The sequence below is a fragment of the Haplochromis burtoni genome, unplaced genomic scaffold (genome assembly GCF_018398535.1).
Source record: "Haplochromis burtoni strain Fernald_Lab_line unplaced genomic scaffold, NCSU_Asbu1 Contig_511, whole genome shotgun sequence".
Classification (NCBI taxonomy): Eukaryota; Metazoa; Chordata; class Actinopteri; order Cichliformes; family Cichlidae; genus Haplochromis; species Haplochromis burtoni.
In genome coordinates this window covers 223,419-239,374 of record NW_024582872.1, presented here as the reverse complement: position 1 = coordinate 239,374, position 15,956 = coordinate 223,419, and the positions used below count along the sequence as shown (strand labels likewise).

Below are 15,956 nucleotides of genomic sequence, written 5' to 3'. Positions count from 1 at the left end.
AAAGAAGATATCATGCATTTAGTGCATTCTAGAAAATATTTGGAAATTATGATATTACCTTCCACCTCCAAGTTGGCTGTGGTAGAGATGGATCCTGAGGAATTAGTTGCTCTGACTTGGTAAACTGTGGCATCATTCTCATCAGCAGAAGTGATGACAAGCTGATAGTAGCCTCCCTTGAACTCCAGCGCTTTGATCTTAGTTCCATCTGCCAGGATCTCCTTTCCACTACGGTACCATTTCACAACAGGCTTTGGATAGCCCAACACCTTGTTGGAGGAAAAAGAGACAAAATAAATAACTGGTGTCCACTGAACAATGATGTTATGATTGTATTTTTGACTTAAAAACTGAGAGATTTTAAAGGAATAAGCAATGTAGTTTTAAAAAAAGTACCTTAGTGACAAATGTTGCACTGGCATGGTATTTGACAGTCATGTCTCTGATCTCCTCCCTGAATGTGGGAGTGCGAGGAGGCTGGTCAGACTTGGGGATGATGGGTTCAGAAATCTCACTCCATTCGCTCTCACCGCCCATGTTCTCACATTTGACACGGAACTCATACTCGAAGCCTTCAATCAAGCCTATGACCTCATAGTTGGTCTCTGCAATCTTCTTGGTAGTTACTGACATCCACTTGTTCTGTTTCTTCTCACGTTTCTCCAGGTAGTAGTTTGTGATTTTAGCTCCACCATCGCTGCTTGGAGGCTTCCAACAGACAACACAAGAGTCCTTTGTGGAGCTGATAATGAAAGGCTGCTGTGGGATGCCAGGTTTTTCTGAAAAACAAATAGGAAAGTTACTATAGTGCAGAAGTCCCATATTCTATGCAGTGGCAGATCTTGAAAACTAAATACGCTCCTTACAAAATGAACACATTTAAGTTTCTAGATGGTACTCTATAACTTATGCAAATAGGAGACGGTCGAGTAGAAGCTGTGGTTGATTTGAGACAGAATAAGCCATCTGTGAAAAGGACACCAAAATAAAATATAAATAAACTTACCAAATGGACTCTTGATTATAACCACTGATGGGATCTCTAGAGGCTCGCTGACTCCATATTGATTCTGAGCTGAAACCCTGAAGTAGTAGCCAGCATTCTCCGTCAGATTGAGGACACGGCAGGTGGTTCCAGACAAAGAGGAGGACACCAGGTACCACTGTTCCCCTTCTTTGGCCTCCCGTTTCTCCACAATGTAGTTGGTAATCATTGATCCGCCATCATCCTTGGGAGCCTTCCAGCTGATGACAACTGAGCTCTTAAGCAGGGCTTCAACAATTAGGGGCCCCTCAGGCATGCATGGCTTGTCTAGAAACACACACACACACACACACACACACACACACACACGCATATATATATGAAAGATTTGTAGACTGAAACTGAAAACTCATGCAAAGGGCTTTCATTTGTAACTTTGATTTTAAATTTATGGATAGATGGATGGATGGATGTGGAGCCCTTAAGCAATTTGTTTATAGTTTGATCTCACCTTGGATTTCTACACGAAGCACAGTGTCAATAGTTCCAAAGAAATTGCTGAGCTGCACCTTATAGCGACCAGCGTTGGTCTTTCTCTGAACATTCCTCACCACAAGGTGGGTGTAGCTCTCTGTGTTTTCAATGATCACATTTTCAGATGGATTCAGAGGCTTCTTGCCATAGAACCACATGATCTGTGGGATGGGACGGCCAATGTATACGACATGAAGGCGGAGACTGGTGCCAGCCCCAGCAAAGTATTTTTCCTTCAGGGGAAAGCCAGGGTGAAACTGGGGAGCTGCCTGTAAACGCAGTTTACCACTGCTCTCGATCTCTCCAGCCTCATTGATTGCCCTACAGGTGTACAGGCCCTCATCTTCCTGTTCATCTGTTAGAATGCTGAGGGAGTGGTTTCGACCATCTGAGCTCATTTTGTACTTGCGGCTCTGGATCAGTTCCTTGCCAAAGCGGTACCACTTAATCTCAGGCAGAGGTCTGCCAATAATGCCACAGGTCAGAGTGCCAGACTCGCCAAGTTTGGTTGTTACATCTTGGATGTCTTCTGTCAAAGCTGGAGCCTCACCAACTGCAGAAAGACAGCAATGTTTAATCACACTAAATGTATTTAATTTTTACTTTTTGTTGTAAATTGAAAGGAATTACAAATAAATTGGTTGTCTTTCCCTTTAAACATTAGGTTTTATACGATTTTGACTTTAACATTAAATCTTGGTCAAAATTTGGTTCTAAGATATATTTTTCTGTTGTCAGTTAAACAACATTTGTATTGAACTTGCCAGATATGTTATACATTGAATGTCAAATTCTACTGCAACGAGATCATTTGTTTTGATAGACCTCAATCCTGCAACAGCTTACCACTCAATTTGGTCTTGATGCCCATAGGTGTGCGACGAGGTCGGCTGAGTCCAGTCTCGTTCTCAGCAAAGACTCTAAACTCATACTCAGTGGCTTCCATTAAGCCACCCATGGTGAACTGACGATCCTTCGAGCGCTCCTTATTGCATTTTTTCCAGGCACTCTCTCCAGCCTGCCTGAACTCAATCCAGTAACCTAGGATCTCCTTGCCACCATCATGCTCAGGCCTGAGCCAGTGGATGGTGATACAGTCTTTAGTGACAGAGACAATGTCAATCTCTCCTGGTTGGCTAGGTTTGTCTACAGGAAAACAGAAAGGAAAAGGGTCAATAATCTTGGATAAATTCATTCTAACATCAATTTAAGTATTTTAGAATGTATGAGATGGGTTTCCCTTATCAGCACAGACTGATTTAGATTGATTGCAATGAGTTGGCAATCTGTCTGCATTTATAAATTAGATAGCAGTTATTTGCAAAATTTCATCAGTATCTCTGAAAGTAATTGCAGTCACTCTGAGTTGGACTGTGACTGTTTGGAGGTGGTGTCACCTCCTACCAGGTGACCTGTGCAATCACCTTGCAGTCAAAAGTGGTGACACAGAGGTTGAGGGTGTTGCACGTTCAATCTCTGGGTGACTAGTCACCGTTACTACATGCAAATGGTTGACAAATGCCAGTAACTTAAAAATTAACAGTCACTAAGTAAAGGAAGAGTTGCAAGGAGGTTGTTGCCCTATTTGTACTCTAGTATGACTGAGCCATAACTCACCAAATGGATCTTTGCAGACTACAGATTCAGAAGCAGGACCAGGTTCGCTCTGTCCAATGTCATTTTGTGCGACAACTCTGAACATGTACTCTGCATCAGGGATGAGACCAGTGGCATTGAACATGGTGGTGGTGATGTGGGTCTTGTTGTGGCGGACCCACTTCTCTGTTGAAACCTCCCTTCTCTCAACATAATATCCAGTGACACGAGAGCCTCCATCGTCGCGGGGCCTGGCCCAGGAGAGAGAAACTGTGGACTTGGTAACATCCATGATCTCTGGTGGGTTGCTGGGAGGTTCAGGTGGGCCTGTGATAAAGGATGGTTTTACAAATTAAATTATCAGAGTTACAGTATGTTCGGAGTGTATGATTATCACAAGAATAGGTTTATTAAATACAAAATTTTCCCAGTTCGACTGAGAAAGTTGGACTAATAACAAATATATCACTACTCACAAAGTGGAGTCTTTGGTGTGACAGACTCTTCAGATTTTAAAGCTCTGCTGACACCAAACTGATTCTCAGCAGCAACCCTGAAGTGGTACTCCACATTCTCCTTTAGGCCCTTCACCACTAGAGAGTTCCCAATTACTCGAGCATCCACTGTATACCAGGCAGCCTTGGGTACCTCCCGCCTTTCCACTATGTATCCCAGGATGTCTGCACCACCGTCATCTGATGGTGGCCTCCAACTGACTCTTACTGATCGGGCCTGAATGTCGTCAAATTCCAGAGGCCCTTCTGGGACATCTGGGCGACCAATCACTTTCACCTACAGAGAGGAGGTACAGAGAGTTCGTTTTTAAGGCTGCAAATATTATTAGATTTTATACAATATATGTTTTCATTTCATTAGCCATTCTTTAATGAAGTCTTTCAGACACGCTCCCCACCTTGATATAAACAGCCTTCCTGCCACATTTGTTTTCCAGCACCAAATCGTAGGTACCAGTGTCATCTTTATGCGCCTCTTTGATGACCAGCTCAGTGATGTCATCATGGGTAGCAATCATGGCCCGATGGGAGATGTCACGACCATCCTTGGTCCACTTGCATGTAGGGATGGGTTTACCCTTAATGGGTACAGACAGGTGGATGACACCACCTTGTCTGACCACATAGCCCTCTTCATATTTAGGATCCAGCTCATAGTCAGGATAATCTGAAGAAGACAGAGGTTTGATTTTTTTAACTAAAGCTAAAAATGCCAGGATGCTATATGCCATGCCACCAAAAAACTGAAGTAAAGGATTTATAAATATTTCAAATTCTTTCTTTACCAAGCATCTCCTGGACTTTAACCACTCCAGGAATCTCAGCAGCTTCTCCACAACCACCAGCATTGCAGGCGATAATCCTAAATTTGTATTCAGCCCCCTGTGGCATGTGGGTGATGATGTACTCGCACATCTTCGTGGGAGTTGTGTTACACAGTGTCCATTCCAGCTGGTCTACCTTCTGCATTTCAATAAAGTAGCCAGTAATGACAGAACCACCCTCCTCTTCTGGTGGAAGCCAAGCTAGAGAAACAGAAGTCCTGGTAGTGTCTGTGACTCTGGCCTGAACTGGAGGACCTGGAGGTTCTGTTTAATAACAGAGAGAATAGGTAAAGATAGTGACCCCACAGTGGTATGGCTAATTTAAAACAGAAAAGCAGTACAACTGTTACAGTGATCTTTTGCGGGACATACCAATGGGGTCTAAAGCGATGGTAATGACAGAACTCTCGCTGGGTTTCCCAGCCCCTCTAGAGTTAATGGCTGTGATACGGTGTTCATACTCCAGGCCCTCAATCAGTCCGGAGGAACGGTACCTGGTCATAGTAACAGGGTTTTTGTTGATCCTCAACCACCTGTCAGAATGGGCCTCTTTCCGTTCTATGATATAGCCCGCAATAGTGGAGCCACCATTGTCCTCAGGTGGTTTCCAGGTCAGGGTCATGCCTTCATGGGTGACATCAAGCACTTCTGGCCTGCTTGGGGGTCCGGGAATGGCTACATAGAAAAGAAAAACAATCAGAGATGAATAACAAACAAGACATAGTACCATATAGTTCAGTGAGAATAAACAATCCACAGTTTAATGGGATTTTTAAGTTTATATATCAAATCAGAACCTGTCTACTTGTAATTGTATACAGTGACCACCAATAACAGTGTGAAACTGAAACTGTAAAAAAATGCTTCAGAAAGAAGTTGGACTTGTGGGCTTGAAAAGAACAAGAAGAAGGTTTTCAAAGCAACAGTGCAAGTTATTAAAGGCAGCACAATTCTCATTGAAGGTGCATATGAAGAACATTTTATGGGAAGAGAACTTACTCTTGGCGCTCTTGCATTCCACCACATCAGACTGCAGGAAGCCACCAATGCCAAAACGATTCATGGCTGCAACACGGAAAACGTACTCAGTTCCTTCAGAGAGCCTAGTGAATTTAAAGCAAGGCCTTGTCACAGACTCGGAGATGGTGGTCCAGCCAGGCCGGTGGGCATCACGCTGCTCAACGACATATCCGCTGACATTGGCACCACCATCATTCTCTGGAGGTTGCCAACTAACTGTCACTGAAACACCGTCGACTTCCTCGATCTTTACTGGACCCATAGGAATACTCGGTTTGTCTGAACAGAAACAACAAGGCAGCTATTTAGGAAGACAGTTTTTGTCTTTTTTATTTCTTTGTCTTTTGATTTTTCTCTGAAGGAAAAATACACCTTACTAAATAAAAACTGACAATATAAAACATTCAGTTTAGTAAAGAATGTCTGCTTACCCAGGATGATAACCTTGATAACTTCAGTTGCCATGCCTATGGTATTCTTCACCTCTAGTGTGTAGTCTCCTGTGTCAGAGATGGTCGTCTCACGGATGACGAGATGGGTATATTTGCTGGTGCTGTCAATCTTGATGCGGTCCAGGGTGTCCTTCAGCTTCACACCACCAAAGTACCACGAGCAGACTGGCTGTGGCCTGCCCCTTATTGGGATGTTGAGGTCAATAGGTTTGCCGCGATTCACATGAACTATCTTCTGAGGGATACTTGTCATGTCAATCTTGGGCATAACTGCAGTAAACACAAAATTTTTCATATGACTTATGTGGAGCTTTTCACAGCTTAGTAAAAACAGAAATGATGTGATGATTTGTGTTTTGATATCTTACCCTTGACCTCTTGGATGATCACTGGAGTGACAATGTCAGTGGATTCACTGGCTCCCCTGCTGTTCGTGGCTCGGATTCTGAACAGATACTGGTCATTTTCTGTCAGAGACTGGATGGTGTGCTGGGATACTGAGGCCTTAACTGTCGCCACAGCACTCCATCTGTCGGAGCCTACTTTGCAGGCCTCAATAATGTAGCCTGTCAATCTGCTGCCACCATCATGCAAAGGCTTCTCCCAGTGCAGGGTGACAGAAGATTTGGAAACATCAACAATCTCAAGCTTCACAGGCACTGAGGGCACTTCACACACCAGCACAGCCTCCGCTGTCTCACAGGGCTCACCGACACCATAGATATTCTCTGGCAGGACTCTGAAAAAGTAGTACACACCCTCCTCCAGTCCACTGATTCTGTACAGTGTTTTCCTACACTCAGTGATAACAGTCTTATAGGACTTCATGTTGGCCTCACGCTTCTCTATAATATAGTTGCTGACATGAGCACCACCATCAATGCTTGGGACATCCCAGGTGATCACAACAGATTCCTTGGTGTAGTCCTTCACTTTCACTGAACCTGGAGGACCAGGAGTGTCTGACAAAGAGAGGCAAGTAAAAAGATCATATTTAGAAACGATATTACTTTACTAACTGTATGGTGATTGTACATATTTGATATCCAAAATCTTTTAACAAACTCTGTGGAAACTTTGGTTGACATACCATAGACTTTAACAAGGATGATGGCAGTCTTTTTTCCAGATGGGTTCTCTGCCTCTACAATGTATTTTCCAGAGTCGTAGCGATCAACCTTCTCTACTACCAGTGATGTGTACTTGTCAGTAGTCTCAATATAACCACGGCTCTGTAGTTCCACCCCCGTCTTCCTCCAGGCCACTACTGGTGTTGGTCGACCAGTGACAGACACAAACAGGCGCAGAGTACCTCCCGCACGGAGGCACACTGTTTTCTTTAGGTCATCAGCCAGCTCCAAGTCGGGTATTTCTGAGTGGATGGAGCATAGTTTACATAGAACATTAAAAAGTTCAGATATAGTTCAAATATTGATTTTTTCAACAGAAATCTACACCTACTTACCAATTTTCTCAAGTGGTTCGATTTCAGCACTTGGTTCACTGAACTCTCCAGTCCCATTGCTGTTAATGGCAGCAACCCTGAATCTGTACTTCTTATTGGCAGCCAAACCAGCAGCCACATACTCATTAGTCTTGAGGGCTTTGGCAGTGGCACGGTACCACTGCTCAGAACCCTCCTCTAGGATCTCCACAATGTAGCCGGTGACATCTGATCCACCATCATACATGGGCCTGGTCCAAGTCATGGTGATGCTGTGTTTCGTTGTGTCTGTGATGCGAGGCACTGATGGAGGAGCTGGGGTGTCTGTAGATGAAATGGAATTTTTGAAAATGTATTTATCTAAACAAATATGTTGTAGAATATGTTTGGGGTGGTGCTTTCAACATTGGTATCACTTCCTCATCCTGTTGCAAAGCACAGTGTGTGCCACTTGATTAACAACAAACATAGTGACTTCATCTGTTCACCTGTTAAATCCAGAATTGAATTCAAAATCCTGCTCCTCACATACAAGGTCTTAAATAATCAGGCCCCATCTTATCTTAATGACCTTGTAGTACCATATCACCCTATTAGAGCACTTCGCTCTCGCTCTGCAGGCCTACTTGTTGTTCCTAGAGTATTTAAAAGTAGAATGGGAGGCAGAGCCTTCAGTTTTCAGGCCCCTCTTCTGTGGAACCAGCTTCCAGTTTGGATTCAGGAGACAGGAGACAGACATCTCTACTTTCAAGATTAGGCTTCAAACTTTCATTTTTGCTAAAGCATATAGTTAGGGCTGGACCAGGTGACCCTGAATCCTCCCTTAGTGATGCTGCAATAGACGTAGGCTGCCGGGGGATTCCCATGATGCATTGAGTTTTTCCTTTCCAGTCACCTTTCTCACTCACTATGTATTAATAGACCTCTCTGCATTGAATCATATCTGTTATTAACCTCTGTCTCTCTTCCACAGCATGTCTTTATCCTGTCTTCCTTCTCTCACCCCAACCGGTCGCAGCAGATGGCCGCCCCTCCCTGAGCCTGGTTCTGCTGGAGGTTTCTTCCTGTTAAAAGGGAGTTTTTCCTTCCCACTGTCGCCAAAGTGCTTGCTCATAGGGGGTCATATGATTGTTGGGTTTTTCTCTGTATCTATGAAGCGCCTTGAGACGACTTTTGTTGTGATTTGGCGCTATATAAATTGAATTGAATTGGATTGAATCTGCACTTGCAAATTATATTTGAAATAGTCAGTTATTGTATTTTTTGTTTCTAGTTTTGGAGTTGTGGAGTTGGCTGGCTTTACAAAAAAAACTCTAAAACTTTGGGACCAAAAACCAGAGCACCAGAGTTGCAGTCTGGGGAAAACGTAGTCTTCTTAGGAGAGATGGAAACCATCACATTTTGGAGCTTTTATTTCTTAAAATTTGGCTGAATATATTAACCCCCACCCCAAAACATGACCCTTGATGCTGTGGTTTGTTACAAGCTTAGCAATAAAGCCTGTGATTCTGTATTTTGGGTCCTCAGTTTATTATGACAAAGCCAGGATTTAGAGTGTATCACAGTATAAATATATCACTAGTGAAGGTTACAGATGATCAAATGGCCTCTGTCAGTACTTATCTTGTTGTGCGACTACACCACAATGTGGGGTTCAATAGCACTGTGCTATGTGCATGTAAATGGGGAGTTTTCTTCTACAAAAAGGTTAATTATGAAGTTCCACAACTAGTTAAACTAAAGGCATGTCTTAAAGACACGAGACCTGAAATACCTTTAATTTACTACTTTGTTAATTTACTAATTTCAGAGAAAACAGGGCTTGATGTACTCAGGCCTAAAACAACATGGTGGAGACATCGAAACATGGTGTCTAACCAGATACTTACCTTGGCCTCCAATAACACTGTGAAGAATCTTGGAGTCTTTTTTAATCAGCATATGTCCACATTAACACAGTATGTTGGACTGCCTTTATTGCCTACTGTATTACATCTTTAGTAAATATTAAACTCTGCCTATCCTTTAGTTTGCCTTTTTCCGGTATCTTTCTCCTCTCTTTCCCCTTATTCCCAGCTGATCGTGGGGATGGCTGCTCTTCCCCTGAACCTGGTTCTGATGGAGGTTTTATCCTGTTAAAAGTTTCCTTACCATTGTTGCCAAGTGCTTGCTATTAGTGGTTAGTATGATTGTTGATTTTCTTTCTATCATTTTAGCATTTTTACCTTACAATATAAAACACCTTATGGTGACTTCTGCTGTGAATTGGTGCTATATAAATAAAAGTGAACTGAATGGAACTGAAAAATATTAAATAATGTCTCTTTTCTCTTGGCATTAAAAGGACAATGTCTACAGTTTTCTTTCTTTCTTTCTTTCTTTCTTTTTTTTTTTTTAAGTAAAAATGTCTTACATGTGGGGTCTTTACAGAGGATGTATACTGAGGTGTCACTTGGCTGGCTGTATCCAGCAGAGTTGACTGCTGTAACTCTGAACTGGTACTCGCTTCCCTCCAGTAGGCCTGTGATCTTCAGGCGGGTGTCATAGATGGTGTAGGTCTTATTCACTCGAGTCCACCTGGTCCAAACAACAAAACAACATCATGAAAGAGAAGGATAAGTATCTTTATTTAAGAAATTATGTCTCAACATCTTCAGTGAATCCAGAATTTGTTCTGACCTGCTACTGTTCTTCTCTCGTTTTTCAACGATGTAGTTTTTGAGCTCGCTTCCTCCATCACTCTCAGGCTTCAGCCACTCGATGATAACATGCTCCTTACCCACTGCAGTCACCTCTGGTGTGCCTGGCTGGGAGGGGATTGCTGTGGAAGAGTGGGAACAGGTCAGAGTCACGCAAACACATCTACATTACGTTTTCCCTTTAATAAGATGTAATATAATCCATAACACCTAAATCCAAAATTGAAATTGTAAGTAAGATTTGGAAAAATGCTGCAGCTTACTGTAAGCGTTTCTGGCAATGATGGGATCAGATTCCAAAGGAACTCCAGCCCCATACTTATTGACACCTCTAACCCTAAAGATGTACTCATTGTTCTTGATCAACCTAGTGCTGACACATGACAGGGTCTTGCACTCAGTCTCCATGATGACCCAGTTGAGGCGGCTGGTCTCACGACGTTCCACAATGTAATGGGTGACAGAGTCTCCACCATCCTCCAGAGGTATCTTCCAAGACACTGTACATTTTTCCTCTGTGACTCTGCTGATTACAATCCTATCAGCTGGAGCTCCAGGAGTGTCTAACAGACAGAAAACAACATTTCAATCAGAAAGTTCAAACTATTACGACACACTAATTAATTAATGTCCTTTTGGCTGCTCACCTAGAACTTTAACGCTGACAGCTGCCGTCTTAATTCCACTGGCATTCTTGACAGTTAGAATGTATCTACCTGTGTCGTATCTGTCACAGCTCTTGATGACAGCCATGGCTCTAGTGGCAGTGTAGGTCAGTGAATATTTTTCTCCAAGTTCTAAAATCTTGTCACCCTTTGACCAGTACACTGTAGGCTCTGGTTTACCACCCACAGCACCGTCCAAGACAAGGTCAGAACCAGCAGTAACAGTGACAGTCTCACCTATCAGTTTGCTGTCAAGTTCAGCTTTGGGAGGAGCTGCAAAAAGTAAGGGATGATTAGTGTTACATTAAAAAATAACAACATATACCAGTATAATGAACTGAACCCTGAAAACAATCTTTGTTTTAGTCATTTTTATTGATATTCTGCCTGGTACACCAAGCAGGGGAGCTTTTTTTTCTTTAAAGTTACATTCATTCATAGTTATTTATTGTTTCTAAAATAACAGGAAATGTAGATTAACTTATTTAAATACTATCAAGGTAAAAAAAAAAAACCCAAACAAAACCCTTGAACTTACAATATTCATCCTTGCATGTGACTGGTCCAGTGGTCTCTGAAGGGACACTTTGAACACCTGCAGCATTCTTGGCAACGACACGGTATTCATAGGTCTCTCCTTCACCTAGGTTTGTGATGGTGAAGTAGTTCTCTGTGATTGTGGTATAGTTGCACTTGAGCCAGCGGTTGTCATCCCACTCATCTGTGCTGTAGACTTTTCTCTCCACCACATAACCAATGATCTTACTGCCACCATCATTGAAGGGCACCGTCCAGCACAATGACACAGAAGAGCGGGTGATGTCTGTCACCTCGGGTTTGCCAGGAGGATCTGGAGGGTAGAAATGATCATAAAACTTTTATATAACACAACGTCAGATATTGTTAAAATTTGTGTAGGTTCTCAGTCATTCAGGCCAGAGTAGTCCTAAGGGCTTGAGTTGAAAAGAAGTTCTTGAAGATGTTTTATCTATCATCCAAAAGTGTTCTCTAGCTTCAGAAGTTCAGAAAAAAGAAGTACAATTGACTTCAACTCAAACACTTCCGACTATGCTCTTAAAGTCTCCATTATGCATTTTAGTTGGGCAATATCAACAGTAATAACAATAGATCTGTTTTTAGGACCTTAAGCGAAATTGAGTATTGACCGTCTGTCATTTCATAATACATCTTCATAGTTAGGATGAATGTGAATGTGAATATTTTCTTACCAACAGGATTGAGTGCCACTACAGGTCTGGAGGCTTCGCTGGCTTTGCTGAGCCCAGCAAGGTTCATGGCATACACCCTGAACTGATACTCCAGCCCCTCAATCAGGTTCGAGACCTTGTATTGGCAATCCAGGCAGGGTAGCTTGTTCTCCCTCACCCACAGGATCGTGTTCCTCTCCTTTTTCTCAATCCAGTAGCCTGTCACCTTGCTGCCACCATCAGCATATGGAACATCCCATTTGATGCTAATGGCATTGGCAGATATAGATATCACATCTGGGCGAGTTGGAGGACTTGGTGGAACTATGAAAATCAAGTGGAGATGAGAATATGGTTTGTTTAGAAGAAATCCAAAGCATTAAAAAAACAAAACAAAACCAATGTTGGCACACACATATATAAAATCAGGATCATATATTTAAACTGTTGGACAGCACCTACCAAATGGATGCTCAATGACAACAGGGGCAGACTCAACGGACTTGCTGACTCCAAACTTGTTCTCAGCACAGACTCTAAATGTGTACTCCATGTATTTGGTGAGATGTGTGACTTTGATGGTGGTTCTCTTCACACTGGAGTTCACCACTTGCCAAGAAGCAGAGCCAGATTCCCGTTTTTCTACAATGTAGTTGCTGATGTCAGTACCACCATCATCAGCTGGCTCAGACCAAGAAAGGGTGCAGGACTCTGAAGAGATTCCAGAAATTTCCACTGGTCCTGTGGGTGGACTTGGTCTGCCAACTATGACAACAGTCACTGTGAATGTCTTCACACCAGCAGCATTCTCCAGTGTCAGGTAGTACTTGCCGCTGTCGCTTCTCTTGCTGTCTTTCACTACCAAAATGGTTCTTTCCTTTGAGGTCTTAATGGAGACTCTGTCAGTCTCCTTCAGCTTCATCTCTTCCAGTTTCCAGGTAACTTTAGGTGCAGGTCTGCCACTGATAGGGACATCAATTGTGAAGGTGTTGGAAGTCTTACAAGTGATGAGCTGGTTGGTGATGCTGCTGAGATCAGCAGTTGGTTCTATGCAAGGCTCCTTTATGACCACAGAGCTAAAGGTGCCCTGAGGTTCGCTAATTCCAGCATCATTCTTGGCTTTGACTCTAAAGTCATATTCTGTGTTCTCAATCAGACCCTCTACCAACATCTTCTGAGACTTAGTCTCTCCACTAACAACCCAGTGGTCAGTGCCCTTAGCCCTGAATTCAACAATATAGCCTCTAATGCGGCTGCCTCCATCATGCTCGGGTTTTAGCCATACCAGTGAGGCTGTGGAATTGGTTGTGTCAACAACATCCAATCTCTTGGGTGGCGCAGGTTCTTCTGTGGCAATTATAGGCTCAGTCATCTCTTTTGGTTCTCCCTGGCCATAATGGTTAACGGCAATCACTCTGAACAAATACGGTACACCAATTTCCAGACCAGTTACTCTGATCATCTGCCGTGAGCACTTGGTGCTGACTTCTTGCCAGGCAAGGCGGCTTGCTTCACGCTTATCCACAATGTAGTGGTGGATTCGGGATCCACCGTCAGTGGCAGGAGCGTCCCACATCACTGTCAAGGCTCCGCGAGTAATATCTTTGAAGGTTATGGCTCCTGGAGGTCCAGGAGTATCCAGTACTTTAACAGTGAATGTGATGGATTTGCGCCCACTGTTGTTCTCCAGGGACAGGGTGTATTTGCCTGCCTCATACCTGGTGCAGTTCTCTATGGTCAGAGTGGAAAATGAATCTGTGGTGTTGATATCAGCCATTATCGGAAGCTCACTGTCTAATTTAGACCACGTAGCTAGAGGAGCTGGCTTTCCTCGGAAAGCAATATGTAGGGTTATAGTGCCTCCATTCTTCACAATATGAGTTTGCTTGAAGTCAGGACCAAGATCAATTTCAGGAGATGTAAGTCTGTCCAAAGACTGAACAGGGTTTGGCATCACTGATGCTTCGCCCTCTCCTGATCCATTTACAGCACTGACTCTGAACTTGTAGAGTTCTCCAGGTACTAGACCTGTGACAGTATACCTGGTGTGAATACAAATCTGTCTGTTGACTCTGTGCCACTCCTCCAGACTGGCCTTACACATATCTATATTGTAGCCAATTATTTCCATGCCACCATCAAAGACTGGCTTGGTCCATTCCAGGGTGACAGAGGACTTAGTGGAGTCAATGACCTGACGAACAAAAAGCATAGTTACAATTTTTTTAATGCGTTTTGTTTCTACAATCTAATATTGAGTTGAACTCAGCGTTCTTCACTACAATGCTGCACCTGTTTTGTATCCAAATTGCCTCTTGTGTATGAATATGAAACATGTATAATTCAATGAGTGTTAACACAAGATCTACCTTGATTACAGTGGGAGCACTGGGAGCACTTGTTGGTTCTCTGCATCTGAAGAGCCTGGAGGTGCTGCTGGCTGGTCCGACACCAGCACCATTTTCAGCCATAACACGGAACTCATACTCATTGCCCTCAGTAAGTTTGGTCACACGGTGCCTTAACTCTGTAATGGGCCTTTTGGAGGAGACCTTAACCCAGCGCAAGCTCTTCTTCTCTCTCCTCTCTAGGATGTAGCATTTAATCTCATTGCCTCCGTCTGACCGTGGCCTGGTCCAACACAGCGTTATGCTGTCTCCAGTAACATGGGTGGCATCTGGTGTACCAGGGGCATCAGGAACAGCTGAGTAACAGAACAAAAATAAAAAAAAATTTCAAGTAATATCTTTGAATGGTGGAAAGCATTTCTTCCATTAGTGCTTATGTTCAATAGAAAATTCAGATTACTTTTAAGAGTTTCCCAACAAGTCAGACAGACAGCACTGAGTAACTTTACTTACTGTATTGCATCTTCGCAATTATAGGATCAGAGTCCAGTGGTTTGCCGACACCAAACTTGTTGACAGCAGAGATTCTGAACTGGTACTCATTGCCTTTGATGAGGTTGGTGGCATTATAAGAGCAAGCTTCACACTTGGAGGTGACCAAGGCCCAAGTGATCCTGGATGTCTCCCTTTTCTCCACCACATAGTGAGAAATGGCAGCACAGCCATCGTTCTCTGGTGGGCTCCACCACACAGTGCACTTCTCAGCTGTGATGCCTGTGAAACGGATTGGGCCCTCGACGGGTCCAGGGGTATCTGCAAGGAAACAGTTGATTGAGGAGACTTGTTACGGTAAAAACATTTGTATCACTTGTGTCAACAGAAACAGATTTGTCTAAAACAGTGTTTTTTAACAGATATTATAACAAATTGCACACATTTACAAACCTTGGACTCTAACGTTAATGTCAGCTTTCCTGGTTCCAGAGCTATTTTTGGCCTCTACAGTGTAAATTCCACGGTGGTTCCTGTTAGAATCGCGAATAAACAGACTACTGGTGCCAATGCCAGTAGTAATCTCAATGTCAATCATAGTCCTCTTGTCGATCTCTTTACCCTCCTTGTACCAAAGAACCTGTGGGACTGGACGTCCGGTGATTTTGCAGCTGAGACTGACGTTATCTCCAGCCCTCAGGGTGAGCACCTGGTCTGGAGACCACTCAATCTCAGGAGCAACTGGAGATGCAGACAAAAAGATTATGAATCAGCATCAAGTAAGATGTGATTAATTAAAAAACAATCAACAATTTGCGTTCTTCTAACATGTATTTATATTAAAAATACTTACTGCTCTCATCCTTGGTCATTATGTATCCAGAGGAGTTGGATGGTGGGCTGACTGTGCCAACAGCATTCCTGGCAATCACTCTGAACTCAATTCTTTCTCCAGGTGAGAGACCAGTTACAGTGAACTGGGTCTCACTGATATCAGTGAAGTTGCACCGTAGCCATTTGCCTCTGCCTTGACGCCTCTCCACACTATAGGCTACAATTTTGCTTCCACCATCCCTCTTGGGAATGTCCCATTGGAGGGTGACTGAGTCTCTGGTTACATCAATGCAGACTGGGGTACCGGGTGGATCTAATTGAGGGAAGAAAGCAATTAATC

At 43.3% G+C, this 15,956-nt stretch overlaps 1 protein-coding gene across 34 annotated transcripts in view; it reads right to left on the bottom strand.

The window, feature by feature from the left end:
* ttn.2 (titin, tandem duplicate 2) overlaps positions 1-15,956 on the bottom strand; it is a 227,432-nt gene that overhangs the window by 7,835 nt on the left and 203,641 nt on the right. For all 34 annotated transcript variants that reach the window (XM_042214006.1, XM_042214024.1, XM_042214023.1 and 31 more), the window contains 26 exons: positions 15,636-15,929; positions 15,236-15,523; positions 14,804-15,103; positions 14,312-14,646; positions 12,405-14,136; positions 11,964-12,266; positions 11,273-11,584; positions 10,717-11,007; positions 10,333-10,632; positions 10,050-10,191; positions 9,784-9,947; positions 7,392-7,694; positions 7,017-7,298; positions 6,295-6,888; positions 5,906-6,196; positions 5,454-5,753; positions 4,827-5,129; positions 4,416-4,718; positions 4,029-4,297; positions 3,592-3,907; positions 3,137-3,442; positions 2,366-2,665; positions 1,497-2,072; positions 1,007-1,312; positions 397-779; positions 59-269 (listed from right to left, as the gene is read on the bottom strand). In XM_042214006.1, the coding sequence (XP_042069940.1) occupies positions 59-269; positions 397-779; positions 1,007-1,312; positions 1,497-2,072; positions 2,366-2,665; positions 3,137-3,442; positions 3,592-3,907; positions 4,029-4,297; positions 4,416-4,718; positions 4,827-5,129; positions 5,454-5,753; positions 5,906-6,196; positions 6,295-6,888; positions 7,017-7,298; positions 7,392-7,694; positions 9,784-9,947; positions 10,050-10,191; positions 10,333-10,632; positions 10,717-11,007; positions 11,273-11,584; positions 11,964-12,266; positions 12,405-14,136; positions 14,312-14,646; positions 14,804-15,103; positions 15,236-15,523; positions 15,636-15,929 (9,504 nt within the window). The remainder of the gene's footprint in view (positions 1-58; positions 270-396; positions 780-1,006; positions 1,313-1,496; positions 2,073-2,365; positions 2,666-3,136; positions 3,443-3,591; positions 3,908-4,028; positions 4,298-4,415; positions 4,719-4,826; positions 5,130-5,453; positions 5,754-5,905; positions 6,197-6,294; positions 6,889-7,016; positions 7,299-7,391; positions 7,695-9,783; positions 9,948-10,049; positions 10,192-10,332; positions 10,633-10,716; positions 11,008-11,272; positions 11,585-11,963; positions 12,267-12,404; positions 14,137-14,311; positions 14,647-14,803; positions 15,104-15,235; positions 15,524-15,635; positions 15,930-15,956) is intronic.